This window comes from Brassica oleracea, chromosome C2, assembly GCF_000695525.1.
Source record: "Brassica oleracea var. oleracea cultivar TO1000 chromosome C2, BOL, whole genome shotgun sequence".
NCBI classification, from domain to species: Eukaryota; Viridiplantae; Streptophyta; class Magnoliopsida; order Brassicales; family Brassicaceae; genus Brassica; species Brassica oleracea.
The window spans coordinates 47,913,324-47,934,134 of record NC_027749.1 but is presented as its reverse complement, the minus strand read 5'-3'; the positions used below and the strand labels follow the sequence as shown (position 1 = coordinate 47,934,134).

General features: G+C 33.9%; 3 protein-coding genes and 1 long non-coding RNA gene across 9 annotated transcripts; 2 read left to right on the top strand and 2 right to left on the bottom strand.

Annotated features, from left to right (window-relative positions):
- Positions 1-696: 696 nt before the first annotated feature.
- LOC106322505 (GDP-mannose 3,5-epimerase-like) lies at positions 697-3,705 on the bottom strand. Of its 2 annotated transcripts, none has more exons than XM_013760545.1 (7): positions 3,469-3,705; positions 2,428-2,844; positions 2,244-2,340; positions 1,901-2,030; positions 1,698-1,830; positions 1,205-1,412; positions 697-1,109 (listed from the first exon to the last, which is right to left on the bottom strand). In XM_013760545.1, exons 2-7 carry the CDS (start codon positions 2,841-2,843, stop codon positions 954-956), a joined length of 1,140 nt encoding a protein of 379 aa, XP_013615999.1. In that variant the 5' UTR covers position 2,844; positions 3,469-3,705; the 3' UTR covers positions 697-953. The 2 variants fall into 2 exon arrangements, with proteins under 2 accessions (XP_013615999.1, XP_013616000.1); XM_013760546.1 differs by having other exon boundaries at positions 3,506-3,705.
- On the top strand, positions 938-1,548 carry LOC106322506. 2 transcript variants are annotated; one of them, XR_001266439.1, is made up of 2 exons: positions 938-1,088; positions 1,211-1,548. It is a non-coding gene; the product is annotated as an uncharacterized LOC106322506 (long non-coding RNA). The 2 variants fall into 2 exon arrangements; XR_001266440.1 differs by having other exon boundaries at positions 985-1,133.
- Positions 3,706-6,703: 2,998 nt separating the features above from the next.
- LOC106322648 (protein PHR1-LIKE 1-like) lies at positions 6,704-9,467 on the bottom strand. Of its 4 annotated transcripts, none has more exons than XM_013760734.1 (7): positions 9,363-9,467; positions 7,923-8,615; positions 7,756-7,832; positions 7,615-7,660; positions 7,349-7,409; positions 7,158-7,227; positions 6,704-7,062 (listed from the first exon to the last, which is right to left on the bottom strand). In XM_013760734.1, the coding sequence occupies exons 1-7, from the start codon at positions 9,394-9,396 to the stop codon at positions 6,838-6,840; spliced, it is 1,206 nt and encodes a 401-aa protein (XP_013616188.1). In that variant the 5' UTR covers positions 9,397-9,467; the 3' UTR covers positions 6,704-6,837. The 4 variants fall into 4 exon arrangements, with proteins under 4 accessions (XP_013616188.1, XP_013616189.1, XP_013616190.1 ...); XM_013760735.1 differs by having other exon boundaries at positions 7,923-8,561; XM_013760736.1 differs by lacking the exon at positions 9,363-9,467 and adding an exon at positions 9,248-9,332 and having other exon boundaries at positions 7,923-8,561.
- Positions 9,468-10,428: 961 nt separating this feature from the next.
- LOC106325863 (peroxygenase 2-like) lies at positions 10,429-13,691 on the top strand. The gene is made up of 6 exons (XM_013763915.1): positions 10,429-10,544; positions 11,064-11,213; positions 11,286-11,371; positions 11,693-11,787; positions 11,860-11,985; positions 13,315-13,691. The coding sequence occupies exons 1-6, from the start codon at positions 10,436-10,438 to the stop codon at positions 13,463-13,465; spliced, it is 717 nt and encodes a 238-aa protein (XP_013619369.1). The 5' UTR covers positions 10,429-10,435; the 3' UTR covers positions 13,466-13,691.
- Positions 13,692-20,811: the final 7,120 nt, after the last annotated feature.

Sequence of the window (20,811 nt, the reverse complement as noted above, 5' to 3'; positions counted from 1 at the left end):
GAGTGCATTCAACATCTCGTTTGCCCAAAGATTATAGTTTTCTCCGTTCAACATGACCGGAGTTATCAACGCACCAGGGTTATCAGAACTGTGAAGACTATATGGCGTTAAAGGAGAAACTTCTGCCTTCTCGCTGGTTTTTACACTTGATCCTGAAGTTAAATCATCTTTAGGATCATCTCCTGACATTGTCACTGACGAACTTTGAACAAAAGAACCAACACGAAACTAGAAATTTTATTGAATGAACGTAAGCTCTGATACCATGTAGAAGAGGATATCGAACTTAACTATAAGACTTGTTTTATTAATGTGCTCAAGGCAAAGTATATATACATCACATAAGTCGGCTTATCAAACCGATAAACATTATCTCTAACTAATCATATTTATCACAAAGTATAATATACGATGATTATCGTAATAATATACGAAGTTATGTCAGGCTAACATATAATCAAATCCGAATACACCTAGAAATAGCACACCACATAAGCTAGTTTGAAAAGGAGAGTGCCATGTGACTTTTCCTAGTTAATCTTACTCTTAATCAGTGTGGAATGTTTAACATTTAATCAATGGGGATAGCAACGTGTGATTGTTTTGGCTGAGAAAGAAGTGGAGAGAAGAGAAAGAATGGTGAGTAATCTCTAATCTCTAGAGATGTGTGAAGATATGGTCTTGAGACATTATTGATAAAGATGACAGAAAAATATTGTATCAGGACCACAATAATATTGTATCTGGACCACAATAATATATACTTAATACATAGTATAATCTAGTTTAACAGGAAATGTTTTTCCAACCAAAAAATAATAATTGAACAAGAAAGATCAGCAGCAGAAGAGGACACTCAAATCCAAAACAATTATTACTGCTTAAAAAGCTTACTTTAGAGGTATATATTAAGCACTTCCCTGACCTTAATTATATATTAAGCTTTGAGCCATTTACTCTTTTCCATCAGCAGCACGGAGTGAGCCAAGTTGAACCGGTGCTTGAGTCCCAACCACGTTTGATGATCCATAAAGCGACACATCACTGCCTTTGGCTTTCTCTTTCTCAATCTGTTCCTTTATCCAGAAGTAAGTTATTCTAAGCCCCTCCTGATCCACCACGAGTCACATAAGGTGTCAGTCAAACTCTCATCCTATCTTTGAGCTTACTTAGAATAAAAATAATAATAAAGTTTTTTTGGTACCTTCAGTCTCATTGTTGGAGCCCAACCAAGCTTCTCTTTGATCAGATTGTTGTCTGAGTTACGGCCACGAACACCTTCTGGTCCTGGAATGTGGTGAATCGGTAGCTTCTTTTCCTCAAAGCTGAGAACCATCTCTGCCATCTCATTCATGCTCACCATCTCATCGCTTCCTATGTTCACCGGCTCACGGAAATCTGATTTTGTCAACCTAAACACACAACCATGAGGAAGATTAATACTACGTTGTAACATTCAAATTAATGTTCAAAGAAATAGCTATGCGGTAGTTACACAATTTATATGAAATTTATTGATTAGAGAGGCACCTAAAGTGATTTTGAGCATTTAGACCGATTTTTTTTTTCCTTTTAAATCGTTTTGGAATATCATTTCGTTTAGGTTCTATTTGCCGCCTAGGCGTTCGCCGCCTAGACCGATTTTTAGAACATTGATACAAATTATATTATTTCTAATGTGGAGCTAATGTCTTCACCTTAGTACACCTTCAACACACTCATCAATGAAGGTGAAAGAGCGAGTTTGAAGCCCGTCTCCCCACATCTCAAACCTATCTGTGGAGGTGAGAGCCTTTCTACAGAAAGCAGCTGGAGCCTTCTCTCTTCCACCTACCAATATTAAACACAATGGTAAAGCAAAGAATAGTTCCTGGAAACTGTTTTGTTTTGTTTGTAATACCTTTCCATGTTCCAAAAGGACCGTAAATGTTATGGAACCTTCCAATGCGGCACTCAATCCCAAAATCTTTGTTGTAATGCTTGCACAGCTCCTCCGTTGCAAGTTTCTCCAAACCATAAGCATCTTGAGGCTATATATAACATCATAAATCAAAGTATTAAAGACTCTTCATATGAATGATAGATAGACATCTAGTAGGTGTCTAAGAGGTCAGGTTCAAAAAGGGTCTCCTCTCCAAAAGAAAGTGAATTTAAAATGGTTTGGGCCTATGTACGGGCCTACGGGCCCAAAACCTCCTAGTTATTCAAAAAGGAAGGATAATCATCATCAGGGTGGCACAAACCTCAGCAGGCCAAGCATCTGACTCCTTGAGGCTCACATTAGTAGTTTCTAGCTGCTTGAACTCCGGATAGATACATGCACTAGAAGCATAGAAGAACCTGAAACAACCACATCAAAAGTTCCAATCTTTTTAACTCTGTTTACATTAAAAACCACCAATAGCTCAGTAAAAACTCAATTCTAACCTCTTAATCCCATTGATCCTAGCAGCCTCGATCATATTAAAGCTGATCATGGTGTTGTTATACATGATAACCGAGTGGTTGGACTGGATGAAACCCATGCCGCCCATATCAGCAGCCAAGTTAAAGACGTGATCAACGCCATCGGTAACCTTGAGGCAATTCTCCATGACCCTGAGATCAACGAGGTGGAACTCGTCGCAGAACATGTCTTCAGTCATGTGCTCGTTCTTCTTCCAGTCGGATGCAATGACGTAATGGCCCTCGTGCTTCAATCGGCGAGCAATGTGGGAAGCTATGAAACCTCCAGCGCCGGTGATTGATATCTTGAGCTTCTGAGAAGGCCAGTAAAGCTCTCTCGAGAGGTCCTTGTATGTGTAGGCTCCATAGTCAGCACTTCCATTGGTGCTTGCAGCCATTCTACACACCAATTTAGTCAGACAGAACAGTAAAGACTTGAACTTTCTAATGTCTGAATCAAAAATAAGAAGAGACAAAAACAAAAATCTAGTAAGACAGAACAATAAAGACTTAAGATTTGTCATGTCTGAATCAAAAATAAGAAGAGACAGAAACAAAAATATAGTAAGACAGAACAGTAAAGACTTAAAACTTTGTGATGTCTGAATCAAAAATAAGAAGAGACAAAAACAAATATTTAGTAAGACAGAACCGTAAAGACTTAAACTTTGTAATGTCTGAATCAAAAATTTAGAAGAGACGAAAACAAAAAAAAACTAGTAAGACAGAACAATAAAGACTTGAACTTTGTCATGTCTGAATCAAAAATTTAGAAGAGACAAAAATAAAAATCTAGTAAGACAGAACAATAAAGACTTAAACTTTGTAATGTCTGAATCTAAATGAGAAGGGATGAAAGCAAATCTGGAACAGTCAGATCTCATGCAAATTGGCTAAATGTACAATCTTTATATTACTATATATACACAAAACTGTTTCAGAACTTTGGTAATCTGATCCACAGAAGAAGCACACACACGGAGAGAGAGAAGATATCAAAATCTTGCAATCTCAAACACTAACCAAATCAGAAAACCAAACCGGGATTAGATCAGTTAAGCTGAGAAAGCTTCGAGACGGTGAAGAAGAGATAATGCAGAGAGGGGGAGATAAAGGTGAGGACTTTGTGGAAGGACGGAGAGGAACTCTGTGTGTTGTTATAAATAGACAAGGAGACGAGCTAAGGAGGAAGATGATGAACAGAGGAGAGCAACGCCACTCGTTTTGTTAATCTTTCTCGTCAAATCTTCGATTACTGCGTCTCTGTATTTTTCATTTTTAATTTTGGCTTAGGACTAATATATCCTCCAAAACAGTTCAATTTTTTTATTGATTAAGAAATAATTTAGTTTAACTAATAGATAACGAGAAAATTACTTTTTTTATGATGGTTTTTAATGCACTTGTCTTTTCTTAGGTTTTTAATTTTTTTTTTAAAATATAAACACATTTAAGAAAAATAAATTTCTTTTATGAACATTTTAATTCTTTGTATATGAAAAAGGCTGATAAGTATTATTTTATATCTTATATAAAATCATTTAAAAAATAGAATAAAATTTCGACTAACAAAAAAATAATATTAGCTAATTTTATATGATATTAGCTAATAAAAACCAAGATAAAATATAGAGCACTAAATTTAGAAACAAAATAATAAAAATTATTCTTATAATTTGTTTATGAATATCTTAAAAATAAATTTTAAAACAGGTACATCTATTATAAAATCAATTGTATCATAGTGATCAATAATAAGATTTAATATATTTTTATATAAATGATATACAAATAATTTAAATATTAATCTGAAAACATTATTGGGTTTTTGCATGTTTGTAGTAGAGTTCTAATAAATTTTTATTATCACAAAATACACCAAAATTAGAATAACACTAATATTTAATAAAACCAAAATTGCTAAATTTAATAACACTATAATTTTAAGTATTTTACAAAAGTGATTACAAATGCCTAATCCAATAATACAATTAAAAAACTACTGAAATTTATAACCAAATAACATCAAAATTAATTAAAAATTTAATTTCTTCAAATTCAATTGATTTTCTTAGATTTAATATTCACACTTAAATATTCTGTTTGACATTGCTAATTGAACCGAGGTTCAAATCAAACCATAGCCAACATCTCGAATTTGTACTCGTTCTAAATTGTAAAAAACCCAAACAAGTTTTATAAAATGATATTTCAAATATCAAATATAATTTGAATCTGATTTAAAAAAAAAAAATCATGAAAAAAATTCAATTAACAAAATTCTTGAAAAAATCAACTTCACACTCAAAACTAATATTATGACTGAATTTTAGTATCAAAATAAATATATTTAAGATTTATTTAATTTTATGTTCTTTTATTGTTCCAAGTTATTAGTTCTCTTTACTGATAATATACATTGGTTTGCTACTCAGGTCACAAGCAAAGTTGAAGGGACGATGGGGTATGAGGATTTTGTGTATTTCATACTTGCGGAAGAAGATAAATCATCAGTGCCTAGCCTAGAATACTGGTAAGCTGTAGGCAAGGATCCAGACAGATAGCATTTTGATCTGAGATAATGATGTATTGTACCAGGTTTAAGTACGTAGACTTGGATGGGAATGGGATTCTTACGAGACATGATGCAGTTCATTTATGAGGAGCAGATATATGCGTTGGAAGGAGTGCATGGAGGAAGAGGCTGTTCTTTTTGAGGATGTCTTATGCCAGATTAGTGATATGATCGGACCAGAGGTTGAAACACTATGTCTCATGATTTTGTGGTTATTATATGCTCAAGCCATTTTAGTATTTAAAGTAAATTATAGGAGAGTGTCAGTCTCAGAAGCTATATAACCATGCCTGACCTGAAGGGCTCCAAGCTCTCTGGGGACATCTACAACATGCTGTTTAATCTTAACAAATTTATGGCATTTGAAACACATGATCCATTCCTTATTCCTCAGGTACTTGTTGTCTGAATGATAGTTAACCTTGGTGCTTCTTGACGCGGGGTGCTCTTATAACATTTCAAAACGGAAACATGAGCGTGAGAAGCCTACGTTGACAGAGTGGGACCGTTTTGCACATAGAGAGTACATAAGGCTTTCAATGAATGGAAGTGATGAGGTTAGGGATGAGTTGCTGGAGGCTCCCTTATGAGTTCATAAAGGTCAAGCTTCCTTGGATTCACTCTCTTGTTATGATCCACCAAAGCCAGTGTTGATTGAAGAAGAGTAAGAAAACAAAACTTAAGAAGTTGAAGGTTGTGCAAATGCTATTATTTCATCATATTGTTTAAATCTTGCGTAACATAAAATGCAAAGTGATTGGGCAGAATCTTTGGAGCTTGTTTGTTAGTCGTCTAATCTCATCGCTTGTAATGCAATCGACTATGCTGATGTTTTTATTTCTTGGTTTGTCTGAACTTTGTAGATGTGTTAGCTACTTGATCATCTACAGTTTTTAAAATTTGTGAAACCCAAAATGTTTCTTTTTTTGTTTTTAGTGTAGCTATGTTTTTCATGATGCAAAGTCATCCATCAGCATCATAGATTCATAGGGGTCGTGGATCATTGGATTAAAGGTACCTAGTGGTAGTGGCCAGTTAAGTGACAGGACAGTGACAGGTACAAGGACAATGAAGTTGACCCTTTCCTCATACCGTCAGATTACACATGGGTTGACTCGCTCAGCTGAGAAGAAACGCAGAATGAAAGCCAAGAAAGCTAGAATAGGAATCATAGTGCTCCTAAATCTAGTTCCTCGAGTTCACGTTCCAATCAAGAACAGGAATAATAATTGACATCCTGAAAAACTGGATGTCACTTAGATGACAAGAGGTTGTTGTGTTATTGATGCCATCTTATTTGTGAATCTGTTAAGGAACACGTTTGCTATAAGAAACAGCCGTTTTGCTCTCTTCAGTTAATCTTCAATCATTTTTAATTTCAATAAGGCATGCGGGTTCGGGTAGTTTGAATAATCCAGTTCGGTTTTCAAATAGCTAGGTTCAATATAAATCTTACCAAATTAACCCCCAAAAAAGCTTAGCTAGTTCGGTTTTTAAAATCTTACCATTTTTTTTTTATTTTAGTTATATTTTGGTTTAATCTTGTTAAAATTTCAAATAAATTCGGTTAGGGTATGGTTTGATTGTATATTTCGGTTCAAAATCTCAGCCCTAATCTGCAATAATAGATCTTCAGTTAGTATTTTGCAGGGCCTTCAAAGCAACTGCTTCCTAAACTGAACAAAGCACAAAGCTGTGAAGAAACAATTTTCTTTTAACAAAACTGTAGTTAATGCATCTCTGTGTGTTTTCCATAAAACACCTAACTTAACTCCCAATAAACATGTCTCGTCAACCAAATCAATATGTTTTTCAATCTACTCATCTTCTCTGGCCCGTTTCCTTGATACTGAAACAGCAGATTCACTTTGATCCGCTATTTGTGTCACAACACCAGATTCAAATTCAACTTCTGCAGATGCGCCGTTGCATTGCTTTGAGGAGGAAGAGCTCTTGTTCTCTTCTAACTTCTGTTGTTTCTCAAACATCATCTGCAGGTACCTGCCCTGTTTCTCAATCTGTAACTGCAGCGCTCGTTGGGTCTGTGACATATATATTTAAAACAAACATCAGCCAATAGTCACAACAGGCTAATACTCTTTCTGGATAGTTTCTTTTTTTTTTGAGAAATCATTACCTCGAGCTGCTCGTGAAGACGCTTCTGAACTTCCATCTGTAACCTTAGAGCTTGTGTGATCTCAAAGCTCCTAGTAAAAGAAAAATAGAAAACATAAATTAACTATAGCTAGAAAACACATATAAGTAACTTCAACACATTTACAATCAGATACTCTCTTAGTTTGTTATGCAGTAAGAAAATTAACTTACGTTTTCATGTCAAGAGATTTGATATCTTCAATAGATGTCATCTTCTTTTCTTGAGGTTCTCCTGTGCAAAGAAAGAAACAAAGATTAGTACAGAGACTTTAGCCTTTTCTAGAGAGTGACCAATTCTTTAAGAGGCCTATGTGGTAATGTACAAGTATTTTGTTAAACTAGGCCTGCGATTTTGAACCGAACCGAACCAAACCAAAATTTCGGTTTTCGGTTACTTCGGTTTTGCATCTAAGAGTTAAACTATATGAAATCCTAACCTGTAGCTTCTGAAGTCTCCGGTTTGTACCTTGCCGTTCTGTATTTCTGTAGAAAAATATTTTAATATAAAGACAGTAGATAAATAAGAAATGAGCTAAGTGTAGCAGAGAAACAAATAAACACATGGGTAAGAACAAAACCTGCAGATGGCTTTTGACATGATAAATGGTCAAGATAGGGTTATTCAAGAGCTTCAAAACAGCCTTAGGCGTGGCTCCTGAGGTTTGAAATTATAAAAAAAACGTCGAGAAAAGAAATAGGCTCCACTGTTTATAATTAACAGAGAGAAGAAAGAAAGCTTACGCACGTTCACTACCACCAAGCTGATTAACAGCTTCAACGAACGCCTCATGAAGCTCCGGTGTCCAACGCATGCGCTGTTTAGTTGTTGCTGCTCCACTAGCTGATGAGTTCATCTGCTCCTCCAACGAAACCACCTGATGCTGCTGCTGGTGGTTAGCTACCATCTCTTGCCTTGGTACATCCAAAGATGGTGTTGGTGTCGGTGTTGGATTGTGTGGACTTGGATCTCCAAGAAGCTCAGACCAGTTCGGCTCCGAACCGTTGTCAACGGACATCAGCTGATCAGCCCAACTTTGCCACTCGCTTTTCTCATGAACCTCCACGGTTGAGCCCACTCTTAGGTCACTACTCTCTGCTTGTGGATTCAGAGCAGGAACATGGTCAGCAAAATCAAAGAACTCGTCAAGTGGATCTGAAAACTCTGGAAGGGGGTGATTCATTGATTGTGCTTCCAAAAAGCAATCCTGCATAGCCAATCTGTCGCTTGGGGTGGTGGAAACAGGTGGCTGTGTTTGGGGAATCATCCCATGAGTTGAGAGAGGTGAAACATTGCAGAATCCGGAGGGAGAAGGAAACATATACCCACCAGATTTGCCACCAGAGACCGCCTGACAAGGCACAGGGTTGTTCATCAGCTCCTGCCCTGATGAACCATAGAAAGAGTTAGGGTATCTGTCTTCTACAGAAGTATGCAGAGCTGAAAAAGATGTTGAGTATCCGAAATCATTAGCCATAGTCATGGAACAAGAACAGTTTTGTTTTGTCACAACAACACCACACAGTATCCTAAACTCAGATGGAGAAAAATGGATTTGCAATGAAGGAAACCTTTGATGCATGAGTGAGAGAGTTAATGTAGAGAATAAAACTTTGTGTAGAGGAGATGAACCAATGAATAAATTCCTTTTTACTCAGTCAAAAACAGTCTGCTCAGGAATATGAATATTCCCAACCCTTTTTGTTTTGTTTTAGATCACAAACAAACTCTTACCTCTCAGTCTAATAACACTAAAAGGAAATGAGAGGACAAATCATGGAGATGATAAAGCATCTTACATCTTAGATAGTGAAAGTCCATTACATATATAAGATATGGAATCAATGCTTAAAGAATGAAATTTTACGCATTATATTGGCTTTTGATGAGCCAGAGAGACTATTGTAAAAACTCAATAAAGGAGAATACTTTTCAATCAATCACTGTAAAGACAGCACACTGAGAATCAAATCAAAGTTTAAAACTTTACAATCCTAAAGGCAACTCTAGGATCTGGGTTTAACATAAACTCTCTCTTCCTTATAAACAAACCCATCACGAAAAAATCAAACCTTTTGATTGAAAATTCACAAACAAATGTGAAAGTTGATAACTTTCCTCTTCATTTAACCATCAATGAACAGAGACAGCGAAGGGATCGATAGATTAGGTAGCAGAGAATCTTACTCGAACTCATCAACGGCGGCACGGAACGGAACATAAGGGGCCCTGATGATGATGATTGATCAAAGAAGGCTTTTTGGGTTTAAGTATTTTGTCTTCTCGATATCTTCAAAGAACTCTGTTTCTCCCCTTATGTTGTGTTCACCAGGGTTTTTTAAACCTTTCCTGACCGCTGGATTCCACTCGTGTGTCTATCAACGGCTGAGAGTTTCACAGAGTACGAATATTCTTTTCTCTTTGTTGTATAAGATCCAGAAAGGGCCCCCCACTTAATGGTTATTTTTGGCTCTCTTAAATTTAGTAACAAATATGTATATTTTGATTTGTCAAATGCCACGTCAAATTGCAATAAAATTGAAAAAATTATAATTTAATTGAAACTGTGGAAGATGGCAACAGTTAAAAAATAATAATAATAATTAATTAGGTAATGGTGGAGAATATTGAAATATTAAATAAGGAGAATTGTTCAATAAACATTTGGAATCATATGTTTTAAGATGATATCATTTTATTTTTTTTTAGTTTTGTAAGAAAATAATTATTTGGTGTAAAGTTTTTCACATTCATAACCTTTTTGCTTACTTTTTTGTTAATACCTTTTGCTTACTTTTTAGTTTTAAAATGAGAAATATATTTGAGCACTTAGAAAATCGCATTAACTAAAATAAAAGGTAATTTAGATTTAAAAATCATAAATATGTGCTGTACAAAAGGAGCAATTATTCTACAACCTTTAGTCAAAAAAAAAAAAAAATTTACAACCCGAATGAAAAATGGCAAAGTAAACCAGAGAAAACTTTACACTCACATGCTCAAAAGATATATATTTTTGATTTCTGGTTTGATATTGTATTAAACAACTATTAAAGGGATGTGCTTCTCTTTATTAAAAGGAAGCGAAAATGCTTAGTCATAGAAACACGTGGAAAGCGGCCCACGTGTCAACATAAGAGGTTGTTGTTCAAGGCTAAGTAAACTCCCGCGAGTTATTTGGAATCAGTTGCACTCTCTCTCACGTCTCTTTATTTATAAACACAAAAGACTCTCCACAACCAATACAGAACGGAGAGTCGATGGCGACAGATGCAGGATCAGAGTCGATGGCGACAGTGGCTGCAAAGGCTCCGGTGACGGCCGAGAGGAGGGTCCGGACTGATCTCGATGATCGTCTCCCAAAACCATGTTCGTATACATTTTCTCCATCTCTTCTTTGTTTTGTTTCATGTCCATATATGTGTTCTTTTCTACTTCCACAGCGTTTGCAATTTATTTTGTAGTGGTAAATCAATTCCACAATTATTTATAAAGTAGATTAACTTGGTTAATTGGTTCCACCCACAAACATTAACGTTTTATATATTCGTACGTGCTCGTTTCCATATATATATATATGGTTCAAAAAAATTATAACAGTCAAGACCTCTTCCGTTCCTTCATACGCGGGATTTAGTCCTGTTATGATTGATGAATAATATATAGTGGATAACTTGGACCACCTACTACAAATCTAAGGGATCGCGAAGTTCAACTATGTTTAGAGAAAATCTATTTTCCAAAATAGTTGATTTAACATGATTTGTATTTCGCTTTAGGAAATGAACATAACTTTAGATCAAGAATCCCTAATCATTAAAAAAAAGAATTAAATTAGTTGTACCAGTCCATTTTTTCTGAATTGTTGTTTTGATGGATTGAAAATAGATGTGCCTCGAGCCATGGTTGCACCTGACATGGAAAATGTTAACGGGACAAGGGGACACAAGCACCAGGACATGTCTGTTCTTCAGCAGCACGTAGCCTTCTTTGACCAAGACGGTGATGGTATCATCTACCCATCGGAAACATTCAAAGGTATTATTCGAGAACAAATAAACAAAAAAAAACTATAATTAGATCATTAATAATTGCTTTGCGTTGCTTCAGGATTTAGAGCACTTGGTTTCAACGTGATCTTTAGTTTCTTTCTGACATTCATCGTGCATCTTACCATGAGTTACGCCACATTGCCTGTAAGTTTCTCATCCACATATCAGTTAAGATGTATAGTAATTTAGCGCCGTCTTCTATCTGTGTGAATCATGTGAATCATGTGAACATGGTCCAATTCTAAAATATTAATTCTTACATTTTTTAAACAGATATCGAGATTATTGTCTAGAGTCTTAAAATTTTAGGAATACTTCTAAATTCAGGATCTATAATTTTAAAGAAGTTAATATATATAGATTGAGTTATTAACTTTTAAAATTATGTCATTATTGAGAGTAGCATTTTATTTATTTAGGCTACTCAATATGTTGTTGTCCATGTTTTCTTTTCTCATAAACCAGAGTTGGATACCTTCTTTCTCCTTCCCAATTTACATCAAAAACATCCATAGAGCAAAACATGGAAGCGACACTTCTACTTACGACACAGAAGGAAGGTTCGTGTCTCGCATTGTCCATTATATACACTTCTTTGGACTTGTGGTTATGAATATATATGAAACTTTCAGGTACATTCCGGCAAATCTGGAGAACATGTTTAGTAAGTACGCACGTACTGTGCCTGATAAGCTAACCCGTTACGAGCTGTGGCAAATGACTGAGGCTAACCGCAACGCATTCGATTTCTTTGGCTGGTATGTTCCACCCATAATCGATTGTGCATAGTTAAGTGAAACATTGGTTTTAGATCCCTATTTTTTCTATTTAATAGATATATATAACAGTCTTCCAAATTATCTTATATATTAAAACAGAAATCATAACTTTGATTCATGTGTGATTTTTTTTTAAATGGACCTAATGGATCTATTACTAGAAACTCATGTTACATTTAATCTCTAATCTATACTATTAAAATAAAAGTCATGACTTCTTTCATGTGTGATTTTTTTATTTGGACCATCATTAGAAATTTATTAAATTTTACTTAACATAATTATAATATCTTTTAATATCTTTATATTATTTGAAATAATAATAAATATCTTAAATAAATGTCTAACAAAATCTTTTAAATATCTTTTAGAATCTTTTTAAAATTTATTTTCGAAATTAGTTATTTAAAATTTTAATTATCATAAATTATAATTAGAAACTAAATTTTAGTTTAGTTTTGATTGAAAAAAATATTAATAATTATATAAAATACTTTTAAAATATTTTAATGAAAATAATAATTCTAAATTGAATTAATTTTCAAAATTAAATTTAAGAAATATTTTAAAAGATGTTTTTAAAAAGAAATATTCATTTCTATTTCTAATTTAAAAATAAAATATTTTATCAATTTAGCACATAAATTATGACTTATTTCATATGTTATTTTTTTTAATTTATATCACTTGGAAGCCATATCTTTAAATGTTTTTACCATGTAATACAATTAATTTACACTTCCCTCCATCGATGAAACATTTGATCTTAATTTATATCGTATATACAAGATTTTAGTCTGCTATTATTAACGTATGTGTATTCACTTGAATTAAAAACCAATTCGGTTTATTATTTAAGTATCTATACTAAATTGATTTAATTAATCACTATACACTAAATTCTCTATTATGTAGGTTCAACTTAATTTAATTTTCACATATATTTCAAATTTAGAAATAAAACAAAATTTATGTAAATCAATATTGTTACATAATAATTTTTTCAAAATAATTTTTTTTACGAAAATACAAAATTTATAAATTTTATAGTAGTAATATTATACGCCACACAAATATTATTATAAAATTAGATAATATATAACGCCAAATTATATTAATTTATTCTTATATTTTATTGCATAACCTAAAATATTTTAATATTAAAGAAAACCCGCACGGTCGTGCGGGTCAAAATCTAGTTTTTTCTTTAAAAAATATTTACTAAAATCCTTACCAAATCCTTATTTGGTTTCCCTCTCTTTGATGGCTTTGTCCCTTAACCTTAATGGTGTGTGAAAATGGAAACAGGGCAGCGAGTAAAATGGAGTGGGGAGTACTCTACTTGCTGGCTAAAGACGAGAATGGTTACTTATCCAAAGAAGCTGTTAGGAGATGCTTCGATGGGAGTTTGTTCGACTACTGCGCCAAGTCGAGAGATTCTTCTAAAAAGACGGATTAATGAGACCGTTTCATGTTTTATGGGCAGTCAATGTCTTTAAAGTAACCTTTGTTTGGTCTCTTAAACGAAACACGAAACAGATCGTATCTTTTTGCTACCTAATATTTTTAATCTTTGTAATTGTTCTTTTGGTTTCTGTATTTTCGCAACTTTATTTCTTGAGGTATATCAAGATGTACGTGCTCAAAATGTCAGTGTGTTTGTTTGTCTATGGATGTTTTGATGATGATAGTTTTGTAAGAGGATCGATAGAGCGAGTAGCATGAAACTTGGTCATGGTAACATGGCTAAGGTTATATCAGGACCAATCGTCAACAACAGGATAGCTAATTCATGTGATGATTCGTTCCTGGATATCATGAAACTTGGTCTTATTCTCTTTGTAAAAATCCAAACGTTAAATACTTCGAAGGAAGTAACACTTCACTACCCTGGACCTCGTAGTCCAGTGGTACTACCTCCTTGAAGAGGGGAGGTCGGCTGTTCGACTCGCGTGGAGGGGGAAGCGTGTCCAGGACCCGTAAAAAGGTACAAACAAAGACTGGCGCCGGGCCTAGGTGCTGGACCGCAAGGCCAACACCTGGTTAAAAAAAAAAGTAACACTTCACTTTGTCAACATTTTTAGTTCTTAATAGGTTAAATGACTTCTAAATGACAAAATTACCCTTGTCTTCAAATTTAGCATGGTTTTAGTTATTGACATTATTCTTTTTTCACAAATTAACTTTTAATGAATGTAATCATTACAAAGCACATTGGTTAACCAATATGGAATGAAACAAGATCCCCTTTATATTAAAAGAGGAGCATTCCTATAAATTAACCTTGCAGTCATGTGTTATTAACCAAAATGTCATTTCCTACGTGTCATCACAAGAGCTCTTCTCACAACCTTTAACTAAAAGTTCTTTTTTTACTAAAATAATTACATGTATTGTCATTGTTATAAACCTACCTTATTAGAAATTTGTAATCATTAGTTGCATCAACGATTTTTTTATCATGGTTATGTTTGTATATTAAACTTAGATAGAACATGTTTACAATGTCCATATAAGTCGCCTTGATATAAACTAAATTATATAGTTATATATTTTTATAAATATATACAAAATAATTATATTATATAGTTTTTTAATTTGAACATCCTATAATTTTGTATATTCGTTAAGGAATATATATGACACATTGAATACTAATTATTAATTAAGAATGAGGCATGATACCACTGTATCTTTATCATAACTAAATCAGGAATTTGAAATTTTATTAATTTATAGAGATATTAATTTACAAAAAATTTCTTATTTAGATTTTTTTTATTTTATGATATATTTATTCTAAGATAGGAAAAAGATTTGATTTCAGTGTATAGACATTAATTGTTATTTTTGAAATTTGACATTTATATTAATTTTATTATATTATTTGGTGTATATAATATATATTATATAGAACTTAAATGTGGTTTTAAATATAATATTACTAAATTTCATCAAAAATATATTAAGTGTTAAGAAAATATAAAGATAATTTCATTGTTAATATAAAACAAATAATATAATAATAGGTTCTTACTTATATAAAATATGTATACATATAACTTATTAATTTATAATTTTATTGGGACCATATATTTACATAGAATTTGATTTTCTAAAAAATTATTATCTTATTATTTTATCGATTTGTTTCAAATTTTGAACCGGCCTAAATTGGGACCGAGAAAATTTATTAATTTATAAATATTATTAATTTATCGATTATTAATTTATAGAAGTTCTACTGTACATGTATTATAATTTTTAAAATTTTTATATTGTATTGTAAAATTAAATTATATCACACATATTTATTATTATATAACATAAATATTTTCATACATTATCTCATCATGCACAAGTCATTATCAAATCTTTACATTTTTATCGGATTATACGATATTCTTTTTAATGTTGACAAAAAAAATACTATATTCTTTTTAAAAGAGTTGTGGTCGATTCATTATATACGTTTTAAACGAGTTGCATCAATTGAATCCTTGTGTCCTTAACTTTATCAGATCTTTAAATTATTTTTCTTTCCACTACTGAATTTGCGTGAGATCAATAGGGTATATGGTATGTTAAGGTAATTTGGGCGATAATCTTGGAGCGCAAGTTTTGGTTAATGAATTTGTGAATGTTTTATATAATTAATCAGATACGATTTTATCATTTGAAATCTAATCCTTACTCATCGTATATATAAATAGGTTGTTTTGAGCACATCTACTCATCACATTCTTTTTCCCAAACCTTCATTACAAATTCGATCTCGCAAGCAAAACACTTATGGTGGGTCTCAACTCATTATATAACATGTAATCTTGTGACTATAACTTTTACATTTCTAATATCTATAGATTAAAAGTTATAATCTCTTTTAATCCATTCACTCCGCGCAGGGCGCAGATATCACCTAGTGAATAAGTAACGGGCTGAGCCGTGGTGACTCGCTTTGCTAGTTCATATGTGGTGGGGGTGGATTTACATCCTCCCTCAAGGTCAATTAAGACAATAAATTAGACCAAATTTGTTAGGAAACCCTAGATATCTTTGTTCTACAAATAAGAAGTTACCTCCTTATTCGAAAGGATTCTTTTTTCCATCTAGATCTAGAACACATCCTATAAGGATTTTATACATTCTTTGATTCACTTTACACTAGAAATCATTCTTGTAATGCAATCTTTGATCAATAAAGTCTTTGGATGTTCTTTTTCTCATATCGATTCTATGAAGATTTTTCCTAAACCTCAAGAATCTAATACTTATCTTTAGATTCTTTATTGTATGATTCCAACAAACATCACCAGCAAATACACCGTTTTTGGGTCAAACAGTTGGCGCTAGAAGGAGGGAGAATAAGGAGAACTATCTTCAAAGCATATCAAACTTGGGAGAATCCAGATCTCTCTCTCGCGGTTACTCGTCATGGATAGCTATCTCGCAGTTACTCGGTGCAGATCATTCTCTCGCAGTCGCTCGGATCGATCTCTCGCGGTCATTCGACTCGCTCTCTTGCAGTTACTCGGTGCATATCGTTCCCTCGCAGTAGCTCAGATCGATCTCTCGCGGTCACTCGACTCGCTCTTTTGCAGTTACTTGGTACATATCATTCTCTTGCGGTTACTCGTCACAGATCGCTCTCTCGCAGTTACTCGGCTCGAATCGCTCTCTTGCAGTTACTCGACGCAGATCATTCTCTCGCAGTCGCTCGGATCGATCTCTCGCGGTCACTCGACTCGCTCTCTTGCAGTTACTCGGTGCAGATCGTTCTCTCGCAGTCGCTCGGATCGATCTCTCGCGGTCACTCGACTTGCTCTTTTGCAGTTACTCGGTACAGATCACTCTCTTGAGGTTACTCGTCACAGATCACTCTCTCGCAGTTACTCGGCTCGAATCGCTCTCTCGCAGTTACTCGGCTCGAATCGCAGTCACTCGGATTGCTCACAAGTCTCGAGGATGACGTGATACCGCGAAGACACATCCACCCGTGGCGATTTGATTGTGATGGTTCGCTCATGGTGGTACGTTCATGATGATGTCTATGACGACTTGTCTTTGGCAGTTTGTCGATTGACGCTTCATCCATGGCAACTTGCTCCGGTGGTTCTTAACACTGTCCTCACAGATCGTTCGCGCAACCATCCCGGAGTAAGAAGTCTGATCGGAATAAGAAGTATGTCGATGGCAGCTCGCCCGAGACAGTTCGTCTATGACACTTCATCTATGGCAACTTAGCCATGACGGCCCGTTCATGACAATCGTCTGCGACATGGGTATGTGCCTAGTTCATTGTCTCATAAACCATATTCGTAAAATTCGCAGAGATCGGTTTCATCTCTCTCTACGAACTGGGGGGGGGGGCTTACTGTTGGGGGTGGATTTACATCCTCTCTCAAGGCCCATTAAAACAATGAATTATGCCAAATTTGTTAGGAAACCCTAGATATCTTTCTTCTATAAATAAGGAGATATCTCCTTATTAGAAAAGACTTTTTTTTCCATCTAGATTTAGAACACATCCTATAAGAATTTTATATATTATTTGATTCACTTTACACTAGAAATCATTCTTGTAATGCAATATTTGATCAATAAAGTCTTTGGATGTTCTTTTTCTCATATTGATTCTATGAAATTTTTTCCTAAACCTCAAGAATCTAATACTTATCTTTAAATTCTTTATTATATGATTACAACAAACATCACTAGCAAATACACCGTTTTTGGATCAAACAATCCGCAACAGCATTCTCTTTCCGATGAACATGACGATAGTGAATACTTTCAAACTGACTACACCATCGCTTGTAACACTTCACAGTCGCATTCAAAAATGATCTTCTTGTATCCCAAAAAAATAGTACATTGTGCTGCTGCCAATAATGCCATACTTTCCTCTTCAACTGCTGATATCGAGTAGGCTAAACAACACATTGCCCAATATTGAACTACACCATTGAACAACACATGGCTTTGACAATATTCTTTTTTTCTTCGATTTCATTGCTTTTTCTTGTTAATCTTCTAAATATAATATAGATATAACAAATATGTGGCATAATCTATTAGTTCAAGCTTAAAATCTGTAAAATTATGATTTTCGAATGCATCTTCAACCCTACTCTATGTTTATATGAAAGTTTTTTTTTTATAAATTTATTTTAAAAAATACTTCTAGTATTTTGAAAAAAATATATCTATCAGATTTTTTAAAGAAAAATAATAGTTTGGAAATTAATTTTTTTTTGTCCTAGGGTCTATGACACCATTGAGCCGGTCCTGGCAGAGCCGACTTAGATAAGGGGCAAACGGTGCGACCGCCCCTGGTCCAATCCGTTGTCCCCTATTTCTTAATAAATAAAAGCCCGTTTTTTTAAAAAAAATACATGTATTTTTATATTAAGAATAAGAAATGAGGTCCACATTTTTTTATATGAAAGTATTTTTTTATTTTTATAAATTTATTAAAAAAAATATTTCTAGTATTTTGAAAAAAAAAATATCTATAAAATTTTTTAAAGAAAAATAATAGTTTGGAAATTAAATTTTTTTTTTTGCCCAAGGGTCTATCGCACCATTGAGCGAGCCTTGGATACACGCAATACTTGGATTTATTATGAAGTGAATTCTTAGTCGTGAAAGAAGAAAATATTGATTGTGTGGTTGATTAGATTGGTCCAGTTATGAAGCTGGCGGTTTTCTTTTACAGTTTTGAGATTGGTTTTATTCTCTTTGTAAAAATCAAATGTTAAATGAGTCACTCGAAACTCAAAAGAAATTTAGTAACACATTAGAAAATATAGTTAATCATTAAATATATAAGAAAATGTGCAAACAAGTCCGAGAACCATAGATCAAATTCTAAGCTGAGCCTGACTGTCTGCTACATCTTTACAGTTGCTGATGACACGCTTTGTTTGTTCCTCATCAACCTCCACAAACATGATTTCTGTTGCATTCATTTTCATCGTGTACATTTTATCATATGATTAATTCTCATTTATGTAAAATGTATGTATGAAAGTGTATATATATATATATATATGCATATAATGATATTTTAAAATCATATATGAATCTTTACTTAAGTGTGAGACCATATATAATATATATTCATGGGTTTCCATATATTTTATCCAATTGTAATGAGAAATAGTGATATATTCAATTAAAAGTGTTGATTTAGCCTATACTAGTCGTTTAAAAAAAATAAAAAGTTCATTATTGTATTTGTGTTTTAGGGGCTAGAACATTTTTCAACCAATATTGTTTCAGCTTTCACTTTTTTATCATATTTTCATCTTTAAATCAGAAATTATTTGCTGAAAAAAAATCAGAAATTATTTCACTAATATTTTTAAAACATAACATCCATGGTCTTATTTTGTAACACCATCCATGGTCAGATTTATTATCTAGTAAACAAATACATTAGATGATGTATATCAATTGGGTTTGGTTCTAAGTGGCTCCTCTGCAAATGTTCCTACTAATGATGCCCACAAGATTAGTTTGGCACATAGTTTAATGTTTCGTCAGTTGGCCTAATCACATAACTTACTTGAAACCACATAAAATATTCTGAAAATTAGTTTTTGTTAATCAGATTATGATGTTCACCCACTAATTGGAATTAGAGTTCAGAAGGAGGAGACTATATATCAAACTTATATGTGGCCACGTGCAAAGTCATGCATGTAGTTCATCTCGACATGGTAAGCAAGACAAAGAATTGTAGCTTACGGAGAGTTAAGGTTAGCCGTACAAAGTGCATAATTAACATGTCAAAATACAACAATGTTTCATTTCAAAGTTTGTAAAGTATTCTTGTAAGTGAAGTTCTTTTTTACATAGCGTATGTTGGCCTTACAAATAAAAATTGTCAAGAATAATATTTTCATACTGTAGAATTCGAAAATGACTAGTTACTCAAAGTGGATAATTTCATTGGTTTATAGAACGGTGTCTTTTTCTAGATATCCCAATATAAGAACTTCAATAAGCTGCTCTCCGGTGTCGACTGCTTACTCCACCGCCTCCTTTCACCACTGTCAAGATCTCCTCTACCGCTCGAACTCAAGAATGGCTCCGCAGCGGCTCACAGCAGAGAAAGGGAAAGGCATTGTTCGTGACAGCACATAGTCGATGCGAAAATGAATCAGAGCACCCGACATCGACTACTCAGACCTGATCAAGGATAATGCAAAAACCCTCATTGGGAGAGTCTTGAACCCCAAGGAACAAAAGATCTGGCAACTCATCATTGAACTCCCCAAGAAATGGTCTCTAAAAGGCAGTCGTTGGATCTGACCTAGGCTATGACTGTTTTCAGTTCCGCTTCGATCTCGAAGAAGATCTACACAACATTCTTCTCAACAGACCATACCAGTTTTACAACTGGATGGTGGTGCTTCAACAATGGGAACCGGTCATTTCTCATACCTTCCCATCTCACATACCCTTCTGGATTACTCTCAGAGGACTACCCCTCCACTTCTCACACGAGAGCATGATCTACAACATCCGTTTCGAGCTAGGGACACTGGAGGATTACAAGATAACGAAGACCTCTGCTCGTATCCGTGATAATTTGTGAGATTATGAGAGCTTCTAAGTGTTTTAACCGTGATGAAGCACACGAACAAAGTAAAAAAGGAGTGAAGTAACCGTAAGTATTTGAGAGAGAAGAGAAATTTGAGAATTTAAGAGAATGAGAGGATTTGTGAGATTGAGAGAATGAAAGAAATGTTTTTATTGAATTGTGTAACATACATGGTGTATTTAAAGGAAACAAAA

What these genes read in the sequence shown, in the direction of transcription:
- LOC106322505 (XM_013760545.1), bottom strand. Translation starts at nt 2,843, where the DNA reads ATGGCTGCAAGCACCAATGGAAGTGCTGACTATGGAGCCTACACATAC. An exon ending in CAGATGCTTGGCCTGCTGAG is followed by an intron (nt 2,031 to 2,243) that starts GTTTGTGCCACC and finishes TGTTATATATAG; the next exon opens with CCTCAAGATGCTTATGGTTT. An exon ending in TCCTTTTGGAACATGGAAAG is followed by an intron (nt 1,831 to 1,900) that starts GTATTACAAACA and finishes TAATATTGGTAG; the next exon opens with GTGGAAGAGAGAAGGCTCCA.
- LOC106322648 (XM_013760733.1), bottom strand. Translation starts at nt 8,757, where the DNA reads ATGCATCAAAGGTTTCCTTCATTGCAAATCCATTTTTCTCCATCTGAG. An exon ending in TCAGCTTGGTGGTAGTGAAC is followed by an intron (nt 7,833 to 7,922) that starts GTGCGTAAGCTT and finishes TTCAAACCTCAG; the next exon opens with GAGCCACGCCTAAGGCTGTT. An exon ending in GGAGACTTCAGAAGCTACAG is followed by an intron (nt 7,410 to 7,614) that starts GTTAGGATTTCA and finishes TTCTTTGCACAG; the next exon opens with GAGAACCTCAAGAAAAGAAG.
- LOC106325863 (XM_013763915.1), top strand. Translation starts at nt 10,436, where the DNA reads ATGGCGACAGATGCAGGATCAGAGTCGATGGCGACAGTGGCTGCAAAG. An exon ending in TGAGTTACGCCACATTGCCT is followed by an intron (nt 11,372 to 11,692) that starts GTAAGTTTCTCA and finishes CTCATAAACCAG; the next exon opens with AGTTGGATACCTTCTTTCTC. An exon ending in ACTTACGACACAGAAGGAAG is followed by an intron (nt 11,788 to 11,859) that starts GTTCGTGTCTCG and finishes TGAAACTTTCAG; the next exon opens with GTACATTCCGGCAAATCTGG.